Source organism: Xiphophorus hellerii, chromosome 1 (genome assembly GCF_003331165.1).
Source record: "Xiphophorus hellerii strain 12219 chromosome 1, Xiphophorus_hellerii-4.1, whole genome shotgun sequence".
NCBI lineage: Eukaryota > Metazoa > Chordata > Actinopteri > Cyprinodontiformes > Poeciliidae > Xiphophorus > Xiphophorus hellerii.
The window spans coordinates 25924222-25945209 of record NC_045672.1 but is presented as its reverse complement, the minus strand read 5'-3'; the positions used below and the strand labels follow the sequence as shown (position 1 = coordinate 25945209).

Genomic DNA, 20988 nt, shown 5'->3' with positions numbered 1-20988 from the left:
TTCAGGAGAGTTTGAATTAGGGTTGGAATTACCCTAATTCAAACTCTCCTTCTGACCCTCATTTCTCCTTCCAACCTCTGCCCCTCCAGCCCTATTTTCAATTTGGGTTGGAAACCCTATTTCCAACCCAAATTGAAAATAGGGTTTCAATAGAAGTTGGAATTAGGGTTGGGACTACCCTCCTAATTCCAACCCTTCTTACAACTTTATTCAGCCATCCTCCCAACCCTCATTTCTCCTTCCAAACTTCTTTCCAACCCTCTTTTCAAACCCCAATTACAACCCTACTTCCAAACCTTCCAGCCAGCCCCGGCTCCAGAACAGTTTAGCAGGGGGGGCATAAATTTTTTTTTTTGGGGGGGGGGGCAGACAAAACAAGCTTTTACTTTAATATAAATACATAAACAAATATCTATGTAACACTTCAAATAAAATAACCATGTTTATTAATACAAAAAAGGATATAAATAGTGACATGTTTAATGTTGAATAATTGTGCTCAAATTTACATTAACAACTCATATGTTACAGAAATCTAAGGTTTCCAATCTCCTAAGCCTATTTCTTTGAATGCAAAATCAATCTACTCAAGTAAGAGAAAAAAGTACAGTATAGTAAAACTACTTTTTTCCCAAAAAAGTTATTCAAGTAAATGCAATCAGCACAACCCACATTTGAAGATAGATAACAACAATATTAGCCTCTTCTTGTTAACAAGCTTAATGTGATTTATTTGCATTAGCTAAACATCATTTAGCTAACATTAGCATCCAACAGCATTACTCAATTCACTTGGTTAGCTTGGGGGGGAAACGTGCAAAAGTCTTTGCCTTTTGCTGGTTTGCTGCCATGATTCTAACACACACCAGCGTGCCGCAATGCACAGCAGCAACAACACGTCTCTGTTGCTGCCGCACAGGTAAAACACCGGAGAGAGCATCTTAGCGCTCCTGTTGCGTTTAAAGGCGGCTCGGAAAAACATGTTACAACATGCTAACAATGGATTAAGCAGTTGTAACAACTGAAAAAAGTGTGGGAGACAGAAGGCACTGATACGGCAGTGCTTCTCAATTCCAGTCCGCAGGCCTCCCTGCCCCCTGCTCATGTTTTAGATGTGCCTCTATTCCAAAACAGCTGGTTCCAATGACTGCATGACCATCAAGGACCGCAGAAGCCTGATAATCACCCACAGATACAATCCAGGTGTGGCAGAAAGGAAACACCTAAAACATGCAGGGCAGGGGGTGTGTGAGGACTGGAATTGAGAAATACTGTGATACGGGAAGTGCGGGAGCCCCTACTGTATCAAATCGAGATAGAAATAATAGTTCTCATGTTACTCTGAGGTAAAATGAACGCAATAGTTTCCGGTCCAGGGGGAGAAGGGCATTGGTGACTCTGTGGCAGGCAAGGCCCCCCAGTGCCCACCCATGCCGCTGGGCCTGCTTCCAACCCTCCTTTCTAATCTATTCAACTCTCCTACCAACCTCGGATAATATGAGTTACATCTAATTTCCCTTTTTTTAAAGTTGAATTTTTATTTGAATAAATTTATAAGTGTATAAAATTGTGCAAAAACAATTAATAAATATGAAAACACTATTTGTAGTACTATGAAACACGCATACAATTAGTGGCTACAAAAGCTGTGTAAAACGTTCTCTTATGAGACGAACCTCGTTGTTCCTCAGCAACCGTGACGTCACAGCCACAACCAATCGGAGGCTTCGCAGCTCTCTCACACACCTATCGCGAGGTTATCAAATTAGCCTCGTTAGTCAGGTAGCGGTCGGAGCTGGGTTCTGTACAGGCGTCTGACTGTTTTTTATTCTACTAGAAGCATCGCGACGACTTCACTTGGTTGATTTATTAGTTGTTTTTTCTCCCAGAGTGAAAGTAAACTCAGCGGACCTTGAGTTTGACGGTAAATTGTGAAAACGCGTACCGTATGCTAACTAGTTCCGGCTAGTGCTGTGGAGGAAGCGGGTTTGTTTTGATCGCCCCGGTTTTTTTTTGATGGCGCTTGCAGGGGTTTAATCATGATTCGAGTCGCGTAGATACTGTTTTGTTTGCCTGCAGCATTTCAGACTGTAATGTTTGATTCGTCTGTCTGTGTTTATTTTCTAATTAATTAGTTGTTGATACGCAGCAGTTCTTGCAGATCCACAGTTTGACCAAGCTGTGTCAGTCTTGCTCATGTTTCGCCTCTTCTCCAGGTTCCCAATGATGAGTTATGCTGAAAAGCCAGAGGACATAACAAAAGAGGAGTGGATGGACAAATTAAACAATGTTCACATTCAGAGGGCGGACATGAATAGGCTCATCATGAATTACTTGGTGACAGGTGAGACATTTCTCTAGAAAACAGTAACCCAGTTACCTGAATATTTAGCTTATCCCAGTGCATCTAAAAAAAATCTGAATATGATCCAAAGTTGATTTATTTTAGTAATTCACTTAAAAAATGTAAACGTATACTCGCAGCTGTAAATGCCAAGTAGCGCTACCTTTTATATTGAGAATATGTCATCATTGTAATATCTATGAGCGCAATATTTGTATTGCAAAGGACTGTTTAGAGTGCAATAATTGTTTTCTATCACATTTCAGGTTATGAACTTGCATTTTGCCTGCTTTTGCAGTAATATTTTGTCAGATGGGCAGGGTGTCGTGGCAGCAGATGCTTATACTGGGCACAAATTATGTTGCCCAAAATGCTGAAGGTCACAAGTTGATGAGAAAGAAAGGAAAGAAGAGATCTGGCAAATATCACCTTTGATATCATCAGTGCAATATTTACTGTTATCATCGCAAGATTGTCTATTGTCCTTCATCCCTGATGTCAAATGTTCATATCTGTTAATTTGGAGGGTATTAGTTACTCACTCTGGCTCTGGAGCGGCCTAACACAAGTAAAGTGACAGTTTTGTCCCATGTCCAGGTTGTGTCTACATTGAATGTCCCCCAAATTCTTGAATAGACTTTGCTTAGTAGCTCATGGACCATTTTTCTACAACATTTTTTCCTTCCATTCAACTTTTCAGCTTAGATACAGCATTCCGTGAATTGACAGCTTCTTGAGCATTTGTTTTGTTTGTGGCTTACCCTCCTTTTGGAGGTTGTCAGTGGCTGTAGGCTGGAAAACTGTCAAGTCAAATATCCAAAATTAGTTTTTTGTTTTTTATGCTATATTGTAATTTTTTAGAAAAAGAATATTAGTTTTATTAGCTGTAAGCTATAATCATGAAAATTAGCAAAAATAAGCACATCGATTTAAGTATGCCATGTTGTGTGGGTATTACAAGTTTTGATATTTCTTTGAACTTAAAGTAATAAACTTTCTCGTGATATTTTTGGTTAATGGAGTGTATTATTTATTAACATATTTGCATCTGTCCTGTGTATATATGAAGAGGGCTTCAAAGAGGCAGCGGAAAAGTTTCGGATGGAGTCAGGAATTGAGCCCAGTGTGGATTTGGACTCCTTGGATGAAAGAATTAAGATTAGAGAGATGATCCTGAAGGGACAGATCCAAGAAGCTATTGCGCTCATCAACAGCCTACACCCAGAGTTACTGGACACAAACCGATACTTGTATTTCCATCTGCAGGTACGGTTGCACCCGACCATTTACACTCATCAGTTGATGTAAACATAATATGTAGCTCTGGTATTTCCCAAAGTTCGTTCTAATGTTTTTTTTTGGGGGGTGGAAACGTTATATAATGTGATAAAACAAGATATTACTTGCACATTAACTTTACATCCTTTATTATCTTTCTTGTAGCAGCAGCATTTGATTGAGCTAATCAGGCTAAGAGAGACCGAGTCGGCCCTGGAGTTTGCTCAGACGCAGCTCGCAGAACAAGGGGAAGAGAGCCGAGAGTGTCTGACAGAGATGGAGCGAACGCTCGCCCTTCTGGCCTTCGACAACCCTGAGGAGTCGCCCTTCGGAGACCTGCTGAACATGATGCAGCGGCAAAAGGTCGTCCTCACTATGTCTGGTTGTAAACTATTGTATTTAGAAGTAGGGCTTAAGAGTCAACTGCACCGAACCAGACTGAAAGCCTCCTGGTTATTCCTCCAAATATTGATTTCTGAACTCTTCCTGAGTTAAAACATTACTGTTTCTAAATGAATATGAACTTGTTTTCTTTGTGTTATTTGAGGTCTGAAAGCACTGAGGTCTGAAAGCACATCTCAATTTCTGCTAATAAATACTAAATTTTTGCTTGGAACTTCAGAGACATGTCAGTAGTTCATAGAATAAAAGACCAATGTTCATTTTACTCAAACATATAGCTATAGAAAGTAAAATCAGATAAACTAAAAATTTTAAATGGTCTCTTAATTTTTTATTTTTTTTTTAAACGAACAAAGGTTTTCTGTTTTGTCACGCAGGTGTGGAGCGAAGTGAACCAAGCCGTACTGGACTATGAAAATAGGGAGTCGACCCCTAAACTGGCTAAACTCCTGAAGTTACTGCTGTGGGCTCAAAACGAGTTGGACCAGAAGAAGGTTAAATATCCTAAAATGACGGACCTCAGCACCGGCGCCATTGAGGACCCCAAGTGAACGTAAAAAAACGGTCGTCACCTACACGTCTACTTAATTTATGATCCGTCAGCGACTGCGTTACAACCGGGTAACATGTTATGTACAGGTTTTTTTTTTTTTTTTCACGTCATTTATACTCATCGTGCAAACGGTAGTTGCTGTATTTGCAAAATGACACAAATGATTCAGTTCAAATACAGTTTCTGGGTTTTACAAAATTCAAATGGCTGTTTTGTATATTTTGTCTGTTGAAACCCTTTGATGTTGAATTTCCAGAACAGGCGTCATTTTGCAGTGAGGAGGGTTGATTGTGTGAATGAAAGTGTTCAGCTCGAGCAGGTGGCTAGTTTTAAGAATCCATTAACAAAATGTGAATATTTTTAAAAAATGAACAGATAGCAACACTTTATTATTGTAATATAGATTTAATTGATGCTACATTTTATGGTTTTATTTATCTCAGTGTGTGAGAGTTTGCTATAAATCAGCTACACACTTTTCAAACCGTGAAATTACATGTACATTTGCAGTAAATTATTCTGTAAATTAATTATTTCTCATGTTCAGAGACGGGTTGAAATCAGAGAGGGTTTGTTTTGGCGGAGTTGAGTCTACTTGGCCTTTTCTGAGTGCTGCTGTGCTCCCAACATACTCCATGAGATTAAATTTGGTTTTTATATTTCAGGGTTTTGATGTTGGTTTTGGAAATCCCAGTGACTGATGGAGGATTTATACGCTGCAGCAGAGAAAGGGCTGCTTTGATCAATATTTATAGCTAAAAAGTCTGTTTAATCAAGACCTTCTTCAGACTAAATCTGTTTACTGTCTTGGACTTTTATTTGGTAATTTATTCTGCAAAGTTAAATCTTAACATGTGATTTTATGAGTGCATTTTTTTTTCTGTTAGGATTTTTCACTTTTTCTGCATGTCTGTGTTTACTTTTTTCGGTGAAGAAAAAGGTACCTGTGCTTGTTTATTTTATTAGATTTTATATTAAAGAAAATATCTTGCCACAGGTTGTTTGTCCATTTCTTTTATGGTCAAAAAAGAATATTATTTGGCGGGTTGTGAATCTCCACACATTTTTATTATTTTTCTTACAGTTGTGGTCAGTTGCATTTTTTTTCAGGGTGAAATGAATACCCAGCAAATTATTTAATTTATTAAACTGTTTGGCACATTAATTTTATTACTAAAATTATACATGCAAGCCTAAATATATGTTTTTATTCGCATTATATGGCTTTTGCCCAGGGCGTCACAACATTGGGAAGCCACACAATCAAAGAAACTTAAAAAAAAGTCAGTTGTACATCTGAGTTTCCTTATTGTTTATACCTGCTGTATCAGTTTGTTATGATCTCAAATATGCTTCAAAAATTGTTTTGCAAAATATAAAGCAGGTAAAATTTTTACTTCTAGAAAGGCCGTGACTAAAATTTACTTTAGATAATTTGAGAACTATGCTGAAAGTTTGTGTTCTCCAGTTTAGGTTAGATCTACCATTTTTGATGAGAAGAGCAGTCAAATTTTAAGTCAGAATTACACCAGTGTTACACCAGTAGGAAGTTTCTAGTGAAACTTTCAAAGTGCATAGAGTGATACAATTCTGGTAATGTAACGACTGCAGTGCTGAGAAACTTTATTAAAAGACACGTTTCAGTTCCTGGTATTCACCAAAAACAAACAGTTTATATTTAAATGGAAAAGGTGTGAAAAAACACCAACCAAGCAATCAGATTCTAGGGCACATGTGTCAAACTCAAGGCCCGCGGGCCACATGTGGCCCGCTACGTCATTTTATGTGGCCCTCTCCCCCCACCACCGTTTTACAGCCCCATTGATTGACTTAAAATAGGTTTTGAGCACGAATTGACTACAAACTACATCTCCCATAATGCCTTCCGATTGTTACCAGCCAACATTACGGCTTCTCGCCACTAGAGTGCAGCAGAGTCACCTCAAGCTGATTATTAATTTTCCCAGCGAGTAAAACTGAAACATCGACAAGCTAACAAGCTAAAGAGCGAAGTTCCGTGATGTTTCAATCGAGGACTTTTACCGTCTCCTGCCCCCTGATTTGATGCCACAGCTTCGACTCCATGCAGCTCGTGTTTTGTCCACGTTTGGAAGCACCTATCTGTGCAAAGAGATGTTTTCAATAATGACTTTAAACAAGACCAAGCACAGATCGCGCATTACTGACGAAAACCTACACGCCGTTTTGCGGATTGCCACAGAATAGAACTAAAACCAGACATCGACGAACTGACCAGGGGAAAACATTGGTAAGCACGAACAAACTAAATTTAAATAGAATGAATGTAAAACCAAAACTCAGTATACTGGAATATGCATATAGTTTATTGATTTTGCTTGTGTTTTGTTTTGTGTTTATTTACAGAACACAACACAATGAGGATGTGTGTGAGTTGGTGACAGGGTGAAGAGGGATCAGCGTTGTGTTCAAGGACAGGCAACGTCACCTCATTGTTTTGTTCTTATGTGAAATACATGTTTGTTGTGTAATAAATAACGAAAAAGTTTTGTGAATGAAGTTGAGAGTTAATATCAAAGCTTGTTTTTATTCTTTGTCTGCTTATCTTTAACGCAGACAAAGATTAATTTTCCCAGCGAATAAAACTGAAACATCGACAAGCTAAAGAGCGAAGTTTAGCTGAGCAGTTTAAAAATACTGAGCATATTTTTAAAAATATGTGACTTTTAAACTGAGCAGTAATTTTACATCCATGCAAACTCAAATGTAATATTTAAAACTTGAATACATAAAATCAGTTATTTAACAATATGAGGTGGTGTTTAATTTATTTTTAACATTGTATTTTCATACATTTATGCTAGGGTTGCCCAAGTCTAGTTTTCCAGACCTATCACTCTGCAACTTTAGATGCGTTCTTTCTCTAACACACCTGGATCATTGACTCATTCATAGGCCTCTACAGAACTGAGTTGCTGCTAATGAGGGAAGTCAACTTTTTGTCCGGGGTATGTTTTAGCAGGGATGCATCTAAAAGTTGCAGTCTGGAGGACTGCACTTGGGCATTCCTGATTTATACCGTCAATGTGGCCCGTTGAGGGTGGCCAATATGCTGAAGTGGCCCTTGGTGAAATTGAGTTTGACACCCCTGTTCTAGGGCTAACGGTTTATGATACCGATCACGTTTTGACTGCGGTTTCCATGGTGACCATAAACGGGGTTCCCCACGTAGATTTTAAGGGGCCTTGACTGAGTTTTCAGCCAAGATGGTTGACTTACATGAGACCAGAAGAGGGTAAAGTACCCAAAAGCTATACTCAAGTAAGAGTAACAATACTTCATTGTAATTTTACTCAAGTAAAAATAAAAACCGTCATATAAGATAAGATTTATTGTCATTGTCAACAGATTACAACGAGATTGAGATTTGCTCGACTCGAGTTAAGATGCAGGTTATGTGTATATACATAATATAAAAAGATAAAGAAATAAACTAATCATAAAAGTAAATGCACATCTTAAAGAACTATTATTAACTGGACTGGGATCACAGCTGGGCTAAAATATGTGTAACAAGTGGGTTTGTCCACATTTTCCATGATGTGTTCATTTATTTATTTCGAACAGACAAAAAGTAGAAACAGATAAAAATTAATAAGACAAATAATTGTGCCAACTGACATGCAATATTGTTCAAAAAGGAGCAGACAGAAGATAAAAAAGTCTTAGGATTTCCAGCCCCTTTCATGTTTGCTCACACAAAATTCACCTTTTCAAAAAAAATTACAGTATTATGAAATACTTTCAACACAGAAGTACACAATCATGCAAATGCTGCTGACTTAATAGTTGCAAAGCAGTCAGTCACTGACTTCCTGTTTATACAGCCACATAACTAAAAAAGCTGCTTGCTTGTTTTCAAGCACGTTAATAGAAAGTTGAGTGAAAGGAAAAGATGTGGGAAAACTGCAGCCTTTATCCCCCATTTTAAAAAAAGAACATAATACAAAGGAGGAGGAGCATATGATCAGTAAATTAAAATATATGCTCAAAGATGAGAGTCATTTGTCAGATTAAAAGTAGCAAAATGACTAATATTTCTTTAGTAAAAATGTTATTTTACTCGTCAGTTGTAATTCTGGTCTTAAATGTTGTCTGTCATTGGCTGTAAGCAGAAAATCATCAAGTGAGTGTGCTAGAAACCCACAAGACAAGATCCACTGTTCTGATATAAAGATTTAAAAAAGGAAGTAGAAGATGAACAAGAAGACACACCTCTGTCCTTATATAGACAGTCAACATGCAAATGTGTCTCCCGGTGAAAGCAGCCCTTACACATCTACTGTCAGGAATGGAAACTGCTTCCAGTAGCTGACAGACACCAGTGTCAACAAGTCGGGTTAGTTCGACTGGTTTGTGTCGGTGGATATGAGGAAGCCCAACTGGCAGAACGGAAGAGCTTCTTGGACTGCAGCAGAGAGAAGATACCGGTGCTGGGTGAATGGCTGAAAACCACACCGCGGGTCAGATCAGGGATTTAAAGGCTTCTCTGGATCTTAACATTTATGGACCCGAAGAGCAGGCGGGAGAGTTGGAGAACCAGAACCTGTGGTCCAGGTGAGGCTGAAAACTTTGTTGAATCAAGTTTAATAAAAGTGAAGAAGTTTTTTCTCTGTGGCGCAACACATTTATCTCACAAGCCTCCACTTGCTCTGAAAGTTCAAGATCCTCCTAAAAATATTTAGATTGCCACGTTGACGTGAAGGAAGAAACTGATCAATTTTGAAATTTTTAATTCAAAACTCCTAATTAAAAACAGCCGAGGATAAGGAAATCATTTCTGTTGAAGCGGCAGCAAGCAAGAATGCGGCAATAACCCACTTTATGAGGGTTAAACTGAAAGTTTGCATCACGGAAAAAACCAACTTTCAGCCGCAGACAGAGGTGGGAGTAAGAGTAAAAAAGTATTGGTAGAAAAAAAAAACGTTTGCGCTATCGTTTGTAAAAAAAAAAAAAAAAAAAAAAACCAGCAATAATTTGGTTTATTTAACCTGTCATAAAAATGCTGGCATTCATTTCTCAAAGTCATATTTTTCACCATTTTATTCATACATTTATAAATGTCAGCGCTCCAAACTAAGCTAAATAGTTTTGTAACTAAATATTTAATTTCTAAATAAATGTTTAATTTGTTTTCAAGCTACATATTTAGCTCAGACTTAAGTATTTAATTGGGAGCTAAATATTTAGCTTCCTACCTAAATATTTAATTTTGATAGCTGGTAATGACCTTTATCTTAAAAATTTCACCTTTTGATGCTACACTGTTTAGCAAAAGCTAATTCACATCTGCAGTCCCTTGACAAATTACAAAAATGGATATAAAGTACAATTATATTATATTTCACAAACTAAATACTTAGTTAGTGAGTTAAATATTTAGTTTGAAATGCTGTCATTTATAAATGTAGGAATAACATGGTGAAAATATGACTTTGAAAAATTAATACCTACTTTTTTATAACAGGCTGAAGAAACAAAATAATTTCAAGGGTTGTAATGACAATAACTTTTATAATATAATTGCAAAATAACAAGATCAGGCAAAAATATTTTCTTTTCATTATAAAACTTATGAAACTTTAACAAAAACTGCAGGTGTGTGTCTGTATCTGGTTCATTTTTGGTTAAATAAAATACACACAACGCTCACATGAGGTTCCAAATGTAAAATTTGAATGCAAAAGATTTAGTCGACATTTTAGCTGACTTTTCTCACATTTAACACACTTTTGTTTTATACTTGGGGTTTCACAAATAAGGATATCATCAAATCAATCTGGTTATTTACATCTCCAGCAGTTCCTCACGACCCTGAAGTAAACCATATTGTCAATTTAAACTAATCAAGTGACCAAAAAGACATGGAAAATAATATAATTACAGGTGATGTTTTTGTTCTGAAAAGCTCTAAACACGAAGCTGTTTGGCCAGACATTCCTATTTTGGTCTCATGTATCCATCTTGAGGGTTAGTGAGATCTAACTTCAGGGAAAATTTACACATTATTTAGAAAAAATATAGATTACAGCAGAAGTTGTAAATGACACACACTGCTGTGCATTATTTGAACATCTGAAACACCAACGCAGAGATTTGTTTATAAATAAAGTGAAAATCGTTGCAGATTTGCTGCCGTTTGGGATGATTATTCTGTTGCATTTTTGAATTTTGGCCAAGTTTCAGCTGTTCAACAGACGGCTGAAACACATTCAGTGGAATCAAGAACAACAGGCATAGTGAGCAGTTCATGGTTGACTCAATGGCTGCAAAAAAGCCCAGGCCATTATCCCTCTACCGCCGTGCTTGGCAGTTTGTCAGCGGTGTTTGTGTTTGGTTTTCTCCAAACGGTTTGGCCTGTTTGGTTTGATGTGAACTCCTAGGAAGACTGAGAGCTGTTTAAAAAGCTTTAAACTTGCCTGGAGCTTTTCTCACGTTGAGATTAGAAGTATTTGTTTTAGCTGCTACAAATGATCAAGTGTATATACGCCAAAGGAATTGTTTGAATAATCGATTATTAAAATAATAATTAGTGGCAGCTCTTGTTAGTAATGAGATCCCTGACTGTGATGCTGAGCTCCATCTGAGACTTCACCAGTAAGAGTTGTAGATATTTGCATCTCATTCAAAATACTGACGAACATGAAGCACCGTCTTCCTGCTTATTAGTGTCAAGTTCCAGGATGTTTATTGTTCAAATTTGAATTTGATTTTTTTCTGGATTTTTGTGCCTAAATCATGTTTATGTTTTGTTTTTTTTTAAATGCTGGTAAGTAGACCTTAAACGTGCTAAATAAAATAATTATGATTACCAGAAAATGAGCACGGTCTCTGTCCTGTGTTTTCCCAGGGTTTACTCCACATTTTGTCTGAATTTATTTATTTATCTGCTAGTTTTATGAGTCATGCTTCACTGGCCTTATTTTCCAGGCCAGTGAAAATTATGATGCATATTGGTTGATTTTTATTTATTACTTACATATTCAGTCAGTCATCAAATAATTTGCCATCCACATTTCAAAACACTAGTTTAAATAGTTTGACTGAAAACATACAGGCAGAAGCACAAGCTTTATATTTATGCCTGTCCTACACATCAAACTGAACTAATCTACCTCTCCATAATCATTGTAATGTATACAAAAAACCCAAAACATATAATTTTCTTATAGGCATCACTAAGCAGAAACACAAAACAACATAATCTGATATAGGAACAATATAAAGTTATTTACAGTCAAAAAAAATTATTTTAATTTTTTAAAAACCTACAATAAACTACTTGCTTGTAAGTCCATGCTTGAATAATTTTATAATTTAATCTGACAACTCTCCTTTGTTTTTTTTACTTTGTTTTTATACAGTTAAAAACATGTTGCAAGTCATATTTGGTTTCATATACCTAATACCTAATTTTGCTCTAAACATTATTTGCATTATTTTTTATAATGAATCAAGTCATAAAATTTCATGATAGAAGAGTTAATAAACAGTGGATTTGTCTGTTCACTTCTGACTCGTTTTTTAAATATATTGATTATTATATGTGTGGAACCCCACATTTCCATGCAATAGGATATGTAAAAAAGTATGAGTGAAGAGTAAATTATATGTAATGCAGGGGTTAATTTTTTTTAGGAGATTAAAATGAGTTCCAGTTAATTAATTAATAACGTCCGATTAGACGTTCTTTCAGTGTTGTAGTTTCGCCGCCATCCGACAGAGGGCGCCGCTGGTCATTTTAAGCGGAGTCGCTGATGTAGAAACAAAAATAGCAGAAGGAGAGACGGTCCTGAGTCTGGTGTGGGATGCAAAATGTGCTTTATTCGGTTCTGTTATGAAATACAAACACTGAAAAAGCTCCATAAGTTTCACCTCAATAGCGCTCATTCAATTCAGGTGCTGTACGACAGAGCAGCGTTAGCATATTATGTGCGTTAGCATATTATATGCGTTAGCATATTATGTTATGACCGCTGATATAACGGTCGTATTAGGCCTGAGAGAAAACTTAAGTTTGTAAGAAAATGGCCGCTTGTCAAAAAGACCAATCTGCGTTAAATTAACTCAATAATTAATTTTATTACGTCATTAAGCTGCAGTTGTTTGCAGATCCCTGGCTAGAAAATGGACGGTGATGCTGTTTCTGGGCACCTGCCTGCTGTACTGCGCTCGGATGACCACGCCGGTCTGTGCCGTCTCAATGGCCGCCACTTTCCACTGGAGTAAAATCGACTCGGGTCTCGTCCTGGGCGGCTTCTTCTGGGGATACTGTTTCACCCAGATCCTGGGAGGACATGCCAGCGACAAGTAAGCGATTCATTCACAGAAACACGGCTGGCTTCACTTCAACAATGTCCGCAGTCTGTTTATGTTAAAGTGAGGCTTAAAGTTTCAGCATTTGCCTCTGGTATTATTTGCTGCTCTGCAGAGTCGGGGGAGAGCACGTCCTGTTCATCTCTGCAGCCTCATGGGCTCTGATCACCGCTGGGACTCCGGTGCTGGCCCATTTGGGCCCCCACACCCTGGCTCTGATGACGGTGGCCAGAATCCTCATGGGTCTACTCCAGGGTTGGTGTAGACAGCGGTTTCTCTGAGCAAATAAGAACCAACAGAAGCATGAAAATTCATGTGTTTAGGTATTATTCAGTGCAAAAGTCATGTACAGGCACTTTTACGACATTAGGGCCATTGTATAGGGGAAACAATTATAGATTTCCACCAAAAAAAAAATCTAATTTTGAGCTTTTGGAATTTCTGAGGCTTCACTTCACTTTTCTGATTTTGAAAAGTCAAAAATATTCAACTATTGACACTCAGAAAATCTCCAAAACAATAAAAAAAAGTGACTTTTGAGACTCAGAAATCTCTTTTTTTTCCTAAACAATTTCTGAGATTAATCTAAAAGAATTTAAGGTTTTTTCCTGGCTAGTTTTTAACTTTTCAAAATTTGACTAATCTCAAAATTTCTGAGTTTTTTCAGATGCACAAAATTCCTTGCGTTTTCTAGAAGATTTCTGAGATTAATCTCAAAATTATGAAGTTTCTTTAGCGTTTCAAATTCAGAATTTTTTTTTTTTTTTTCTAAAAAAATGTCTGAAATTAATCTAAACATTTTTAAAGTTTTTTTCCCAGCAAGTTATCTTTTCAAACACAAATTTCTGAGATTTTTCTAAAAAAATGTTGAGATTATTTTCAGCATTTCTGAGTTTTGTGGCGGCGTATTAGGGACATTCTCTCTACAATGGCCCTAATACACCGTTGTACTCTTGACGTGATGAAACAGGCCTAATAACCATTTAGTAACAATCAGATTTAGCATCTAAACGGGTGTAGCTGCTCAGGGAAAACTCTGATGGAGCACTGCAAAGTGAATAATATAAAAGTGGAACTAGTACTTTTTCCATCCATATTAAGGAGTTGTTATTTACTAAAAATAATCTCCTATATCATGCTGAAAAGGTACTTTTAAGTTAGTTTTGTCTTATTTCAAGTGCACCAGAAATTAGACCAGAAATACTTGGTAAGATTTAGTTTTTGCAGTGAGTTCACTTAGTTCTTTGCAGGTGTGTTCTTCCCGTCTTTGGCCAGCTTGTGCTCCCAGCGCGTTGTGGAGGCTGAGCGAGGGTTCTTGATGAGCACCATGCACAGCGGCAGCCATCTTGGGTATGTTCTGCACACATGTATACATTACTTTACATCTGAACATGTATTTTCTACTGATAAGCAATAATTTCCGTTGTTTCTTTCAGCACGTTGTTGGCGGGTGGAATGGGGTCGGTGATGCTGGACAGGTACGGCTGGGAAAGCATGTTCTACTGCACTGGTGTCCTGGCTGGACTCTGGGCCATCACAGTGAAGTATTACTTATTAAGAGGTAAATCTGGCTTCTGGACATCTTGATGTGAAAAATATTTTAGACATCAATATTTAAAATTACTTAATTATTTTGTTATTGTTCTGTTTATATGTTGGTTCATTATATTTTCTGAAATTTATTGGGGACATTTTACATATAAAGAGGATAACATGAGGAGGTTTTCAGAAACAATAAATACCTTATTACATTAATATAAATAAATTTGGTTGCCATGTTTAAAGTGTCAAGGGACAGAAATGAGAAAAATAAATTGTACTGTAACACATAAAAATGCTAAATTGTGTACATAACAAATAAAAGGACTTGAGCAAAAGTTCACATTTCTAACACTGCAGGTTTAAAATCCTTAAAAATAATTACCATAGCATGACTAAAAATAACTGAAATGAAAGAACTACAGGATAAGTGGTAATGCAAAAAGTGTATAAAAAACAAGAATAGAAAGTAAAAATCCTAACTAAGTAGTAAAAACAATCATTAACAACTAGATAGCTAAAAAACAATACTTATTTCTTTCTTTCTTTTCAAAAGAAATATGAAAAGATGAATAAATACTGCTAAAATATTATTAGGAAAATGCAAAATGACAGTAAAAATAAAAGAAACATCAAATAAAACAGGACAAAATAAAAAACAACCAAGAAAAATAACAGATACATTAATAAATCAGTAAAAAATGCTTTTCAAAAATACACCAATAAATCAAAATAAAGTATCAAAAATACATAAAGTTACATGTTGAGTTTTCTGTCATAGCATTTCTGAATATTTTCCTAAAGGTCGTTTGAATTGTTAAATGTCTGTTTTGCTTCGTTTAAATCTGATACTTAATGTTGTTTCTCAGGCGACGTCACAGTGAAGCAGATGGAAAAAAAGAGCGAAATTCAATCAAGTTTGTCCAGAAAACGTTGGCTGCACCTTTTCAAAAAGCCTCCAGTTTGGTACAGCTTTGAAATCACTTTAAATTACTTGACGGTTGAATCCTTTTGAGTATTTTCTCTTCACTCTGTGGGTCGTTTTCTCTCTCAGGGCCATGGTGTTCGCTCACATGTGCACCTGCAGCACGTCCTACACGCTGCTGTCATGGCTGCCGATGTTCTTCAAGGAATCGTTTCCTCACGCAACCGTAACTCCTCCACAACTTCACTGAAGGCATCAGATGGATCTCTGCTCTTGATTAATTTCAGTATCTGCTGGTGTGTTTTGCAGCCTTGGGTGTATAATGTGGTTCCCTGGTTAACAGCGATCCCATCAGGTCTTGGTGCAGGATTTGTGTCGGATTTTCTCATCGCAAAAGGTACGAAAGCAAAATGTGTGGTGAATCCTAAAGTTGTCAGTCTTTTGAGGAAATCAAACTTACAGGTTTTTGTTTTCTTTTTCTGCAGGATACAGAGTTGTATCTGTGAGAAAAATAATGCAAGTAAGTGTAGAAATTACTGCAATGTTTTCATGTTTTATTAAACGGAAACGTGTTTCAGATCTTTTAGGGCTGGTGGATGGGTTTGCATTTTGTTCCACAATGAATTAGAAAATGGAGAGATCAAATTTAATTTTATTTCATTTTATTTTAGAGGTGTGTGATGCTGCTTATTTTGGTTTTGATCCGATGCCAAGTGAATACAGGACCAGTATCGCCGAAACCGATTTTTATTATTTAAGTTTGACTTATCATCAAACTTCTGGCCTTTAGGTTGTTTTGTGGTTTTTCCTCCGAATTAAAGCTCTGGAAAAAAATTAAGACAATGATCAGTTTCTCTGATTTTACTTTTTATAGATATATGAGTAAAATGAACATTGTTCTTTTATTCTGTGAACTATTGACAACATGTCTCTGAAATTCCAAGCAAAGATGTTGTCTTTATTAGCAGGAAATGAGAAACGGTCAAAATAACGAAAAAGATGTTGTGCTTTCAGAACTGAAATAATGTAAAGAAAACAAATTCATATTCATTTAGAAACAACAATACTAATGTTTTAACGTTAACGTACTAATGCAATAAAAAGAAAGAAAAAACGCAAAACAAATTTGTGTGGATTTGTTTCTTAATAAATGAAATGGGAATGAAAACAAAATCTTTTTTGAGGTATAGATGAGAAACTATGACACAAAATAAAATTTGAAGAGGGAATCTAAAGTATCAAACTTATCATGCTGGTATTGATCCAATATTTATTTATTTGTTTAAGTTTTTTGCTTTTAAGATGAAAAAAACCAAACCTGTCTGTATATGTTTCACCCAAAACTCCTCAAATCGCAGTTTTTGCTTAACCTGGTTCAACTTCTGTAAATAAAATCAAATAAATAAACAGATGCGCAGAAAGAGCTGAGCTGTTCACATGTTGATGCTTCCTTTGCTGCAAATAATCAAGAGTTCACTAAAGGAATGAAATGTTGTTGCATTTTGGACAATAAAAACCATATTTACAAAAGTAATTAAATATTTTCATGTGTTTCTGATGTATAAAATAAGTTTAAATGGTTAAATTCTGGAGAACGTGCCATTTTTTTGTCTGATTAATTGTCAGAATAATCTTTTATTAAAATAATTGTTACTTCTGTGATAAACGTTGTGCCTTTTTATAATCAGTCTGTCTGTGTGCCTGCAGTTTGGTGCCATGGGTCTCTCCAGCATGTTTATTCTGCCCCTGTCCGGATCCGTCTCCTTCACGTCTGCTGTCGTCTTCATTTCTGCTGCCGTCGGTTTCACCACCTTCACCGGAGGGTACGTTGGACAAAGTGAAATCATCTGAAACTAGCACTTTTTAAAATCAATCTTAAGGAGTTTTTGACTCAAAACAAGCTCATGTATCTTACTGAAAAGTTACTTGTAAGTTAGTTTTCTCTTATTTCAGGTCTATTAAGACATTTGCACTAGAAACTGGACTAAAAATACTTTGTAAGATTTTGTTTTTTGCTGTTTTTATCAAGCTGAAATTATATAGGGGAGACAGTTTGTCTAAAATCGTTGAACTAATTCTTTTGCCAAAATTTGCAAAGATAGTAATGTCTACAGACAATCAATTTGGGTTCAAGTCCAAACATGGTACTGATATGTGTTTATATGGCCTAAAAGAATTACTGAATAATTATAATAGCACAAATTCTACGTCTTTTCTGTGTTTTTTAGATGCTACTAAGGCTTTTGATTGTGTAAATCATAGAAAACTATTTTTAAAATTGTGCCAGGCTGGTGTTCCCAAATATACAGTAAGATGTCTGTCCTGTTTGTTAAACTATGCAGGTCAAATGGGACAACTGTGTGTCTGCATCCTTTTGTATCAGCAATGGAGTCAGACAAGGAAGCATTTTATCCTCTTTGTTACTTAACTTTTATCTGAATGATCTCTCTAAGCAGCTAAACCTGTTTAGAACTGGTTGCATGGTTGGAGATACAATTATTACTCATTTAATGTATGCTGATGACCGAGTGGTTTTTAGTCCAAGTTCAGCTGGTCTTCAGAAGCTGCTGCTACATGGTGTTAGATTCAATCCATCAAAAAATCTCATTTTAATTTGTCGCAAAATAGGGTATTTCTAAATTTCAAGCTGTCCAGGATTTTATTGAATGTCTCAAGTGAAGTAAAATATCTTGTTCATGTGTTGACAGACCGTCTGTCTGATGATGAGGACATTTACCGTCAGGTTCGAATGTTATAAATATTCTTGTCCGTAAGTTTGGATTCTGTTCTGATGAAGTGAAACTGAACTGAATTTTAAAAAAGCCAGTCTTCAAAGATTGAAGGTGGCTTATAATGATGCATTAAGACTTTTGTTAAATAAGCCCAGATGGACCAGTGCCAGTGAACTGTTCGTATCCGCTCGCGTCAGCACTTTGATGGCCGGTTGAAGAAAGCTTATGTTTGTCGTTTAAACAAGTTTAATAATAGAATTATCCTACTGTTGACTAACGTTAAATATAGTGCAGTAAAATACTCATCTGTACTTTGGACACATTGGTATGATTTCCTCCTGAATGGTTAGGAGACATTTTTATTCTTTTATTGTTTTTGTGTAATTTGGACTTCGAGTCTGTAATTCATTCCATCCATCCATCCAAAATAACAACAGGAAGTGCAATGTTTTCAAGCATAACTGTTTTGAGTTTTATTAATGTTTGCCGTTGTTTCGTGTGTTGCAGTGGTGTGTCTGTGAATGTGCAGGATCTCACTCCATCATGCGCTGGAGCGCTCTATGGTGAGGCTCCATTTTAACACCTTCTCGTTTATTGGTTGGTTTCTTTAGGCAGATTGTTACACAAATATCAAAAAGAGAAAATCTATTTTTACTTTTAAGACAATTATAAAATGTAATATTCTATCAAGAAATATGAAGGATATTCACTCAGAATGCTTTATCATCAACGCATGATTTCTATTTATCTAGCTAAATTAGCTTATATTTACTTAGCTTATATTTACTTATATTATATTTACTTAGCTTATATTAACTTAGCTTATATTTACTTATATTGTATTTACTTAGCTTATATTTACTTAGCTTATATTAACTTAGCTTATATTTACTTATATTATATTTACTTAGCTTATATTAACTTATTTTAGCTTGTCTTTCTTAGCTCATTAATTTGGCTTAGCTTATCTGTTTTGTTTGTACCTTAAAATTGCGTAATTTGACATAAATTGCCTTAATGAAATCACGGCCATTTCCTAAAAACTCTAAAGGTTTGTTGGTAGGATGAAGCTTTTTTAAAATTGTATTGTAATTAGTGTGTTTTGTGAAAATAAAAACCCTTTTGTTGCGTCACATGATAAACATCTGGATGTTACTGTTGATGGAAAAACGACGATGGCAGGAAGTGGTTGGAGGAAGATGGCGCTGGATGTTTTTTAATAAATTATTGTGTCAACAATCGTATTAAAGAGTGAATTTAGTTGCATTTCTTGTTTAATGGAAACACTGCAATTGCAAAACGTTTTTTTTTTTTTTTACTTTAGCAGAATATCAAAGTTTTGCATATGTTGGTAATGGAAATGCAGCTTATATGTCTGGTAGACTGTATAAGAATTTTTTTCTTCCAACTACTCTTTTTCATTAAAAACCTTTTGTTTACATGTTCATTTGAAATTAAATGAATAAAGTAAATAAAGCTTTTTACTGGACTTCTTCCCTCTCTGTGCCTCAGGGTTTATGAACATGATGGGAGCCTTAATGGGTGCGTATTTAAACCTGAACTCTTCCACATGTTGGCCGTGAATGTTTGTTTCTGAGTTCTGCCTGCTCTGTGTCGAGCAGGTCTGGTTCTGGTGTCGTTCTCGGGTTACCTGATCGAGGTCACCTTGTCGTGGTCCGTCGTCTTCGCCCTCGTCGCTTTGGTAAACGTCACCGGCCTCGGCGTCTTCCTCGTCTTCGGAGACGCTCGACATGTCGACCTGCAGGAGAACGACTATCTCATCCTGGATTAAATCATCCTCAGTTATTTAAGTTAGATTATTATATTTCTTTTTTTATATTATTATTTTGATAAGCCAGGGAACTGTGTAGAAAAATACTAGTGTTCATCAAAGCTCTGGATATTTTCCCTGTTGCAGAGAAAAACATCAATCAAGTCTGTAAACATGCTGAAATGAAGAAACTTTCTGAATATTTTTTTTCCAACAACACATTAAGCTGCTTTGTACAAATATTAAAAATATAATTTATTTAAGAAAGTTATATTTTCACAAGAGAACATTTACTTTAATATTAAAGTTGTTCATTGTTTCAAAATTAAAGCACAAGCTGGAAAGATTTTCTGAAAATATTTAATTCTGTAGAAAAAAGGAACTTTATTAATCACAAAGAGAAATTAAATGTAACTTGTATAAATCAAGTTTCTTCAAAGAGTTGTCATAGCTGCTGATGGCTGTGGGCAGGAATTATCTCCTGTAGCAGTCTGTGTTACTTTATTAAAGTTTATTTATTCACTCTGGTGAGGTGAGATCAAGCTGCACACTTTACAACAAACAACAAATATTATCAATAATGTAGAAATACTAAAACAGTTGAAACAGACCAGGGCCTGGGATCAAACTGAATTTTAAAGTTTTAGCTGAAATATGTGCAAGTTTGAGACTGAATCTTTTCTAAAATACCTATAAAAGTTCCTCTTGGGCCTCTGTCTCTTTAAGAACTCCTGCTCTTTGTGAAACTCCGCCTTCAGGAAGTCATCACGTCGTCTCTTAACCTCTCAGTAACGTTTTTACCAGCGCTGCACTGAGTCGTAGCTGGTCTAGTGAGCTCAGCACATGTGCAGTTTCACTAATTGTTTGCTAATTGCTGCTAGCTAGTTTGAAGGAGCTGAGTGGGGGAGGAGCTTCATCTCAAAGGCGGAGCTAGGTGCTGAATGGTTGCCATGGAGATTAAAGGATTTCTCTACGCATGAATGAATTGAAAAAAAATCTCCAGGTATGTTTTTGATGAGGGATAAAAGGATGGAAAAGTTGATTTAACATGATGCTGCTGGCCCTTTAAGAAGCACTCCCTGTTTTATG

At 36.2% G+C, this 20988-nt stretch overlaps 2 protein-coding genes across 2 annotated transcripts; both read left to right on the top strand.

Moving 5' to 3' along the window:
• The first annotated feature begins 1743 nt into the window (after positions 1 to 1743).
• On the top strand, positions 1744 to 5573 carry LOC116710477 (glucose-induced degradation protein 8-B homolog). The gene is made up of 5 exons (XM_032549589.1): positions 1744 to 1924; positions 2217 to 2344; positions 3414 to 3610; positions 3788 to 3985; positions 4402 to 5573. Exons 2-5 carry the CDS (start codon positions 2224 to 2226, stop codon positions 4573 to 4575), a joined length of 690 nt encoding a protein of 229 aa, XP_032405480.1. The 5' UTR covers positions 1744 to 1924; positions 2217 to 2223; the 3' UTR covers positions 4576 to 5573.
• Positions 5574 to 8872: 3299 nt separating this feature from the next.
• Positions 8873 to 20343, top strand: LOC116710402 (solute carrier family 17 member 9-like). The gene is made up of 13 exons (XM_032549458.1): positions 8873 to 9173; positions 12729 to 12926; positions 13048 to 13187; positions 14183 to 14282; positions 14369 to 14493; positions 15341 to 15437; positions 15526 to 15622; positions 15706 to 15793; positions 15882 to 15916; positions 17104 to 17219; positions 18636 to 18691; positions 19641 to 19670; positions 19751 to 20343. Exons 1-13 carry the CDS (start codon positions 9058 to 9060, stop codon positions 19918 to 19920), a joined length of 1368 nt encoding a protein of 455 aa, XP_032405349.1. The 5' UTR covers positions 8873 to 9057; the 3' UTR covers positions 19921 to 20343.
• The last annotated feature ends 645 nt before the right edge of the window (positions 20344 to 20988 follow it).

Bases quoted from the DNA above. Each gene is read 5' to 3' on its own strand.
- LOC116710402 (XM_032549458.1), top strand. From the start codon at position 9,058: ATGGCTGAAAACCACACCGCGGGTCAGATCAGGGATTTAAAGGCTTCT. The intron at 14,494-15,340 runs GTAAATCTGGCT...GTTGTTTCTCAG, and splicing joins GAAGTATTACTTATTAAGAG to GCGACGTCACAGTGAAGCAG. The intron at 15,917-17,103 runs GTAAGTGTAGAA...GTGTGCCTGCAG, and splicing joins CTGTGAGAAAAATAATGCAA to TTTGGTGCCATGGGTCTCTC.
- LOC116710477 (XM_032549589.1), top strand. From the start codon at position 2,224: ATGATGAGTTATGCTGAAAAGCCAGAGGACATAACAAAAGAGGAGTGG. The intron at 2,345-3,413 runs GTGAGACATTTC...GTATATATGAAG, and splicing joins CATGAATTACTTGGTGACAG to AGGGCTTCAAAGAGGCAGCG. The intron at 3,611-3,787 runs GTACGGTTGCAC...TCTTTCTTGTAG, and splicing joins ACTTGTATTTCCATCTGCAG to CAGCAGCATTTGATTGAGCT.